Source organism: Neofelis nebulosa, chromosome 1 (genome assembly GCF_028018385.1).
Source record: "Neofelis nebulosa isolate mNeoNeb1 chromosome 1, mNeoNeb1.pri, whole genome shotgun sequence".
Taxonomy (NCBI): Eukaryota; Metazoa; Chordata; class Mammalia; order Carnivora; family Felidae; genus Neofelis; species Neofelis nebulosa.
Window position 1 is genome coordinate 60680204 of NC_080782.1, and position 9579 is coordinate 60689782.

The window sequence follows — 9579 nt, forward strand, 5'->3', positions numbered from 1 at the left end:
TTTCTCTTTACCTGTCTATGTTCCACAGTAGACTAAGATTCTTGAGGAAAGAGATTGTATCCCATTATCTTTGAAGATCCTGTCCATAGGCCTAGGACTTGGCATGTGGCTGGCATTTATCCAAGCTGTGGAAATGAATGAATGGAAAGAACAAACTAAAATGAAAAGTACAAATTAATGTCTATCTTTAAAATAATTCTGATTTAAAAAATAAGATGAGAGGGGCGCCTGGGTGGCTCAGTCAGTTGAGCGTCCGACTTCGGCTCAGGTCACGATCTCACGGTCTGTGAGTCCGTGAGTTCGAGCCCCGCGTCGGGCTCTGGGCTGATGGCTCAGAGCCTGGAGCCTGCTTCCGATTCTGTGTCTCCCTCTCTCTCTGCCCCTCCCCCGTTCATGCTCTGTCTCTCTCTGTCTCAAAAATAAATAAACATTAAAAAAAATTAAAAAAAAAATAAGATGAGAGAAGATTTGTTTCATGTCAAGCTTTCCCATGAAGGTCTTTCCTATATAAAATTCCCAAATACTTCATGAGCCCTATGTGGTAGAATTCTTCCAGACAAAGTTTCAGAACTGGGGCATAAAAAAGAGCTGGTTTCATTCTCCCAACCTTCCTTCTGTTCCATGATGAGCCACAGAGATGAAAATGAAAGGGAAACGTGAGGTTCCTAAATTCATTAAAACAGCTACTGCAGCCTCCCTGGTCTGTCCAGTTGAGCAAACCTCTGCTATGAGGACAGAATGCTCCTGGATAATAAGCACTCTCCTGTTGCTGCTGCTACCATAACAGTCTCACGTGTGATGCAGTGACACACAACATGTGATTCTACAGAGGAGGTGAGCTTAGGCCCTGGAGAAGCTGGTGGCAAGCAGCATAGGAAACACACTGCTGTTGTCAGCACCCAGAGAGGGAGAGACAGAGATGGGGTTTAGGAATTGTATAAGGAGTACTAGGAAATGCATGACTGGTACATCATCGCCCTAATGAAATTACATCCAAATATCTCAGTGCCTTTTAGCTTTCCGTAAGTGGAGCCAGACCTGATTTTGAACAAGTAATTTTAAGTATATTCTTAAAGGTAAGACTTCACTATATCTGCTGTCCTATTTCCTGGCACTGGAGGAAAGGCCAGCCTTTTCTTGTCCTTGGAGAACTTTGGAAACTTTGGAAACTTTAGAATGTCTGCCATTTGGGCATTGACTGAGTGCTCTCACACCCAACATTGCTTTCTAAGGGCTGTGGAGTTGGGTCCCAAGGTCTCGAGTTTGAAAGGATTTTACTAGTTGGAAACTGGTCATACTTTTCTTAGGGAGTGAGAAGACCTTATTCCACAGCTAGGAAGTCTTTTCACTTCACAGCTCTCTGTTTCTCAGTTCCCTTATCTATAAAATGGGGGTATAATGGTGGGGATTGGATGAAAAAGCATGTCTAAAGCCCATCACATGGGGCTTACCACCTAGCAGGTCTTTGGTAAAGAAGAGCCATTATTATTCTCCTTCAGTACTGGAGTCTTCTCTTGCTTTGACGCAAATGTTATGTATCAGATGACAAACTATTTTGTGGCCCTGACTTGGGATCTCTCCTGGATTTGGGAAGTATTATTAAGCTATTGCTACAGCTGGGCTGTGCACAAAGCCCCCTTGAGATGAAACCAGATGCCATATGTCTGCTACAAAAGCTTGAGTCCCAGACTAGAAGGAGAAATGCCATCACAGAGGGTCCTTCCCTGGGAATGTTGTTGCGGGGCTGGAGCCATCCTGAGAGACCCTGTCAGCACAACCTTGAATGCAGCAGGCTCCCCCACAAGGGTCCATGCTGTTCTTTCCCGGGTGTTGACCTTCTAAAGGGACTCAAAGGAATCAATGCCGTCAAATGACTCTTCAAGATCAGAACCCCCTTTTTCTAGATTTATGCTATGTTCATCCAGTGATGCATTTGTGCAGTCATTAAATATTGATGATGATTTTTTAATAACATGAGGAAATTCTATGTCTTAAATATAGAGAAAGGGTCAAAAGACCCAAAAATAAAAAGAAAGCCATCAGGGATCCTGGAAGCCAGGGAGGGAAGACATGTGGCCCCTCACCAGAATCCCTGGATCTCCCAGAGGTCAGGCCCAGAGACTCTGTTCTGAAGCTAAAATTATGTTGATATCTTCTGCTTAAGTGACACATGATTTGTACATTTCTGTAGCTTCACTTTTTTCTAAAATGATTTTGCTTTCCTTTTATAATCAGGAAAAAAAATCCTCAAACACTATTTCTTTAAAAATAGGAATTAATGAGATAGTCAAACTTACTGAAGCATTTTCATGTATATAATTTTACTTTTCTTCTAACCAGCCTGTGAAGCCAGAAAGGCAGATGGTTTCATTTTAAAGACAGATGTGGGGGATGGAGGTGAACGTACTTGTTCAAAATTGTGCAGAAAGTCAGGGGCAGAAGTCAGTACTTCTAGCCTTGTTCTGGTCTTTGTACCATGGGTTGTTTTTCCTCCTAACATTTTCATCTCCCTATTTTCTCCCAGTTCATTCAACAATCATATATGAAGCACATATAGCATTTTAGGCAATGTGATAAACACCTAGAGGGCCATAGAGATTCAGATGACAATTTCTGTCCCCCAGGACTTTGCTCCCTGGTGGAGATGTGCATGAGAGCTTGACAAAAGAAATGTCAAGATAATATAAGCAGCAGCCTGTTCAAAGCTCCATGAGTACTGGGAGGATGGAGTGACTAATCCCATGGCAGGGGCGGGGGATGATCAGAAAAAGTTACAGAGAGGAGGTGACATTTAAATTGCAACTTGCTGTCTGGCATAGGAGGTAAAAGCCCAGGCTCCCAAGTTTGGCAGACCTTGAAGGCAGTCCAGTCTTCACCACCTCATACTTGTATACATGGACACATTACTATTACCCTCTAAGCCTCAATTATTCTCCTGGAAAATGGGGTGGTTGTAAGCTACCTTGAAATAAATCAGTTAATGGAAGCAAAGCATTTAACAGCCCATTTTAACTTCAAGAAGCTAGAGCCTTTATTATCATAATTAGTAGTAACATGGCTCATATTCATTTATTCCTCCCAAATGAAAATTATTTTCCATGATAGATAGGTAATGGAACAATGTCCCAGGTAGAGGGAACAGCATGTATTAAGTCACTGATATGCAATAGCCTCTGACTTTTTTGCGAGATGACAAGGAGACAGAGATAGGGGGAAGTAGAATAGTAGGAAGTTAGGCAATACATACTAGATTGCAGTCAGATTGTAAGGAAATTGTGTTGCTGTGGGAGGATTGTTATGCTCTAGGATGCTGGTGGGGTGCTTTTAAGGGTGTTGTAGAAACCAGGTAATGGCCAGATGTGTGTCTTAGATCCCTCAGGCAGCCAGGAGAGAGCTGGATCCAAGGGAGCTGGAAAAGTAGAGAAAGTAGCCCTTGAAGGCCAGTACAGTGGTCTACATAGAACAGTCAAGGGCTCATGATGGTGAAGTCATTCATTTCAGTTAAACAAGGACCTCCTTGACTTTACAAACTGAGGAAAGCAGTTCCCACTCTCAGGACACAACATATAGTGGGGAAAGAAGGGGTGAAGGGAGGACTAGAAATAGCTATAATTTAAGACAAATAATCATCACAAGAGAATAATGAAGACTTCTTTAAGAGGTTCAAAAGGAGGGAAGGTGGGTGTTACATACAGGTGCGTGAATCAGAAAAGGACATGTGCTTATTGTCAGAACACATCACCCTTCTCTGGGCCATAATAAGCTCTATAAGGCAAGCTGCATCTATGATTTTCTTGACCAACACAGAGAAGGGAATCAATAACTGTTGAAAAAAAGTGATTAGGGCTGGGGTTGATCTGAGAAGTTTCCCTGGAGCTGGTGGATACATGGTTCTGGAGAAGAGGGAAGGATCTATTCAGGAAATCCATTCAGGTCAGTGGTGAGTTCATTACATGGCTTTGAATTTGCTCCCCTTGATCCCTAACTATAGACAGCACATTGTTTTCTATCTTGAAACAAACAAGCAAACAAAAAACAATGGCAACAGCTCATGACTTCTCTTCTCCATCACCCATATGGGATTTCTGCATGTGGGATTGGATTCAGTCAGGCTTGCTGAAAGAGCTATGTGAACCACTCTCAATTTCATCAATTAAAGTGACTCAGCCCATTTGGCTCAGGAGAAAGAAGGCTTTTCTGTCAGCATAACCAGGGTATCACAACACATGTGCTACCTGGGAAACCAAACCCAAGCACCAATGGGAGGTCATTGTGTTTAGCTGATGATTTAAAAAAATACATATTGAAGTTTTGCCAGGAGAAAAAAAATTGGTTTTATTTGAATGAAATTTAATATAATATGGTTGTGGATTCTAAGAATTTGTGAGGCCATTCGTGATAATAAATGCTTTATTTGCTTTGGAGCAAATAATCCTTTGGTTTGATGCTTATTGTCTTTTCATTTTAGTTGTGGTTTAAACCAAGGCAAAATGCTCTGCCCAAAATGTTTCTTCAGTTACATAGACCCTGTCTCCTTTAAATTGCATTTTCTATAAAAGGGACTAGGTCACATGTAATAAATTTTGGCATTTTAATGAAAACATTACAGAGAAAATAGTTAACAATCTGCTTTAATTTCAAAACTAATTTCCTCTTTCATATAGTAAGGCAGTATCTTGGTAAAATGTGAAAAATGCATTGGGATTTAATTATGATGGCAATTTGTTCTGAAACAAGGTTAAACTGGGCTGTCAACGTTCAGAATAAAGGTATTAGGAGGTTGGCAGTGGGGGTAGGATGATAGTGGTTTGATGTTCCTGGGTCCTGAGTGCCAGGTAGACCATAGTAGAATTACAAGCCCTGGGCACATTGCTTACTAATCAGTAGAAGGATGGATATTCCTGGGGGAAAGATAGAGCCTATAGATTCCAGTGGCACCATCCCCACTGGAGGACTGATAGGCAAGAAAACAAACGAAAAAACCCTGGGAATCATGTTTTCATGTTGATCCACTGGATCCAGTTCATTCATTAATTTATTACTGCATCAGATATTTGAATTCCATTATGCTAAGTGCTAAAGACACAAAGGTAAGCAAAAATAAGCAGGATTCCTACCTTAAGAAGATTATAGGCTAATGAGAGAGAAATACAGTCATCAAAGTATGACACAAATATATGTACAAGGTTAACTGTGTCAAGAATTTTGATGGAGGGGTCTCTGGTGCCAGGTGAGTATACAAAAGGAGTTTTTCATGTGATCTAGGACGGTGGTGGTAGGAGTCTTGGAAAACCTTACCTGGGAAGTCCCAGTAGACCTGGAAACTGACCAGGGGAGGATGACATAGAGTAGATTTTTCCGGGCAGACAGAAAAGCTTACACAGATCCTTAAGGATGTGTTAGGATAATGGGTCTGTAGAGCAGACAGGGGAAGTGCCTGAGATGGAAGCTTCCATGGGAGAGTCAGATGGGCCCTTCTGGGTGACAGACCTGGTCTTACTTTCTAAATTTGTCAGGAAGCCAGAGTGTGACATGGGTCAGATCTAAATTTTGCAGTAATTGTCTTTACTGCAATGTGGAGAATATGCTGCAAGGGAAAGGGAGTATATGTTGGGGGACCAGTTGGGACATTTGTGGAAACCATCTAGGATAAGGGGTTTGGGACAGGATGCCAGCAGTGGAGGAGAGGCGTGTTTATCTTGGAACCTGGCTTCATCTGGCAGTGAGAAAACCAAACTCTAGGTTTGCTCTTCCTGGGCTGAGGGTCCTGTAGGAGGCAGGCTGAAATCATATATTTGGGAAACCTCAGGAGTAGGGGTGATAGATGTGATCAATAAGAATTCAAGCTGTAAGTTGGTTAAAAGATGGGGATGAAGTTGAGATGAAGCTCAAAGGGCTTTTGAATATTAAGCTTGTCAAACATAGTTTACACCAAACACAAACAGTGATGGTTGGGTGTGGCTTTGTCCGGCAGCTCTTTTCATCGCAAGCCATGCTTTATGAGCATGATGATCATAAAATGCCTATGTTTCTTGGGACTTAAAAAAAATATGTTTTTAGCATACAGCAAGTTGCCTTGAGCAGCTCGAAATGAAAGCCTTTTCAAGCTTAGTTGAGACCTCTGCTCAGCTAATGAGGAAGTTGAACCTGCCAGTCGGAATTGGTCTCAAGTTTAGTGTCAGTGGTTCCTGGAACTAACCATGGGGTCCCATCGACCTTCACATATTCCACCCACCACTACATTACTCCAGCACTGACTTCCCCAAGTGATTGCTGTGAGCCCTTGGACGACTCATCGAGCCTTACTTGACTGCCTCATGCTGAAAATGGCACGGACCCAGCTCTTGCAGTGTCTTTCACCTCAAGGATATTTATTCCATGCAACAAGGATCTTTCGTTTCTCAGAGTGCTATGCTGTGTTTAATATACATTCATATTCTTCTGGATCACTGAGGACTTTGTCACTTAACAATTCATTGTCATGGTTTCTGGTCTTAATAAAAGCAAGAAGAGTTTACTCCTTATCAACACCATTTTTTGACTGAGAAAATCTTAAGCTTGCTTCTGAAAACCTACCGCAGCCCCATGAAGGCATCTTGCATCTTCTCTCCCAATTCACTCCAATCAGCAAATGAACGAATATGCAATTAGTGAGCACCTGTTGTGTACCCTACATTGTGCTCAGGGCTTTTACTCACTTCATTGTCAGACATCCTTGTAAGACAAAGGTTATGTTCAGTATTATAAGGAGTCAGAGGCTCCCAGAGGTTAACTTTCCCAAAGTCACCTAGCAAAAAGAAAGTGGCAGAATAATATCAAACCCAAGACTTCTGATTCTATGCCCATGACTCTTCCCACCTTAAATTGGTAAACAAGCTGGCTTTAGATGGGTCATGGACAATGCAGGGAAAAAAAAAAAAAGGAATCACATGACAGGAAAGTTGTTTTCCTTTCAGTTCTCTCTCAAACGTCATGATTAGTCAAGTAGAAAATGTGCTTGGTGTTAAAGTGGCTTTAGCATGTGTTGAATATTTGCTAATTTCCATTTTTAACAAAGAAAGCTGGTCTCAGGCTTAACACCTTCAACACTCAAAAATCTTAGCAAGAGTTTAATAAAAGTATTTTGATTTCATCTTCTATTTTTGGAGCATCATATTGGTTTCCTTATGGTGGTAATATAGAGTTGCCTTTTAGGGAACTTTTAAGAAAGAAAGAAAATTATTAAAAAATTTTTTAAGTTGCATAAATTATAGTTCAGGTGTATGGGCACAATAATGATAAAAAATATGAAAGTATATCCATCTAAATGAAGCTAGGAACTATTCCATTGATTTAAACTGCCTCCTTCACTCTCAGGACATGTGGGGCTTCATGTGATCATTGCGGCACTACATTGTAAGTGTGTTCTTTGTTTATCTGTTTTCCTGGAACACAATTAGAAGCAATTATAATGAAAGCGATCCCTGTCCCTAGGACCGTTGAGGCATCCTTCTTAAGTTTAAATTTATAACCCAAATCAACCCAAGCTAGTAATGGAGTCTTAAAACCTAGGAAAAATACGTAAGTTTATTGCAAAAGATAATATCCCATTTAAAACAGTTTAGAAATTTACAAAACCTTACATTGGTACACAGTCTTGAAGAAGGTGCTCTCTATAGATGAGCTGGCATGAAGTTCCAAGTATAGTGAGTACCTATTTTTTTAACTACAGAGAAAGCAGCTACACAAACTCCTGCAACTTAAGTTGATATGTTAGTCTCTTTCCCTTCAATTTTACAAAAGTAATTTTTGCCAAATTAATATCTCTCCATAAAACCATATAACCTCAAGTACAGCATTTCTGTAGAATAGCATGGTAGATGTTACATCATATTTTACAAAGAAGTGATTTCACGTGGTAGACGAGTATAGATAGAGGTTTGACATATGTATCTGTATGTTCTTCAAAACATGGAGATGACCATTTTTGTGTAGCAGGAAGGTGTTTACTGAATCCATTTCCCTCCTAACTATTTTAAATGTCCAGTATTCAGAAGAGACCTTTCTGGTTTCAGGCTGGTGGCCTGAGCAGTGCTATGTTGTGCTTTGGTATAGAATTATATAGCCTCATTTTTTGTTGTTGTTGTTTGTTTGTTTGTTTTTTCTCAAAATGTCAAAATTTTCCAACCCCAGTTTCATTTAATTCAGTTGAGGCTTTATCTCAGGCCCCTCACTCAATACAAGTGTATGACAAGGTGAGATTCATCATTCAGGAGTTGGATTATCCTTTTGTGTGAGTTACCTCAGACACCTCTTCATCGTTCCAGGGTAACTTTGGCAAATGATCCAACTCAGCTCTGGGTCGTTCTGCTCATTTTGATGTTGGAATGTGCACAGAGCTTACAAAGTAGGTAGAGTAGGTGTTTACATCTCCGTTCAAGAATGGACAACCAGGCCCTGAAAATTTAAGCAATTTGCTGAAGGTTAGTGTTATAGACTGTTCTGTTGCCTGGGTCTCTTAATTCCGGGAACAGGATTATTTTCATCCCAGCATGCTACCTAAGAATATAAATTAATTTGAAAATTGGTGTAAGCAAAGCAAATTAAGATGGAAGCTCTACTATGAGATAAAATTACATAAGACATCCCAAATGATTTTGTCTTATTGGATTATCTTCTGTGCTGTTCTTTTCCACTGTTGGGGCCAACTGAGAGTTGATTGTGTGGATACAGAAAGATCTGTGGCTTTTAGCCAGTGGTAGCATATCTTATTGAAATGTGACTTCTTAAGTATGACAAGTGTATTTATCTTAATTCCAACTTAGTGTTATGTATTCCGGTCTCATTTTGTGGGTTTAAACATTACACTAGAAACAGAATGAGAACATCTTGAATGACATTCCAAGACTTAAATAGTGCAAGCTGAGACTCTTTGCCAAATTTCCCTCTCACTCTCACCGAAATAGCTTTGTGCACTGCAGCACGGTGACAGGGAAAGGTGAAGCTGTTGGAGTGGTTTGTTCAGTGAGTCTCAATTTGCAGTGGGGTACGTACATCCCACGTGCACTCCGCAAAGACTCTAACTCAGAGACCTGATCTTCAGCAAAGGGGATTATAAAATGCCTTCTTCATTGAATGCCTGTGGAGCTTTAGGATCCCTTTTCTAAGCAGCATCAATGCAACCACAGGCTGCTAGAGAATTTAATGCAAAGGAATTCGAGCCTTTCCAACCTACCCCTTATCCCCAAGAGTATGTAGCAATTAATTACATTATAGTAGTTTGTTCAGCCATGCAAGTTTGACTGGACCCACATGTATGAGGATCTTGCCAAAAGAATGAGTCAGACTTCAAAAGAATTCAGACTTTGGGAAGGAAAGGTCTTTAATACTAAAATGGAAGAAAATATATCCTCATCCCCAGTCCTGCTGCTTCTTCAATCAGGTGACCATCACCTGGTCGTCACAAAGGGAAATTGTGTAGATTAATATACTTTGGGACCTATCTACAAGGCTGTTGCTGGGATGAATGAACAAGAACCAGTGTTGTGTTTTTATCTTAGTCTGATGTTACTGGTGAGATGAAACAGACAGACAGGCTGC

General features: G+C 40.7%; 2 protein-coding genes across 5 annotated transcripts in view; one reads left to right on the top strand and one right to left on the bottom strand.

The window, feature by feature from the left end:
- The window catches only part of DOCK2 (dedicator of cytokinesis 2), a 417694-nt gene that overhangs the window by 192771 nt on the left and 215344 nt on the right, over window positions 1–9579 (top strand). The window lies entirely within an intron of this gene.
- INSYN2B (inhibitory synaptic factor family member 2B) overlaps window positions 7549–9579 on the bottom strand; it is a 120777-nt gene continuing 118746 nt past the window's right edge. For both annotated transcript variants that reach the window (XM_058723180.1, XM_058723177.1), the window contains one exon: window positions 7549–8436. In XM_058723180.1, coding sequence (XP_058579163.1) covers window positions 8331–8436 — 106 coding nt within the window. In that variant the 3' untranslated portion in view covers window positions 7549–8330. The remainder of the gene's footprint in view (window positions 8437–9579) is intronic.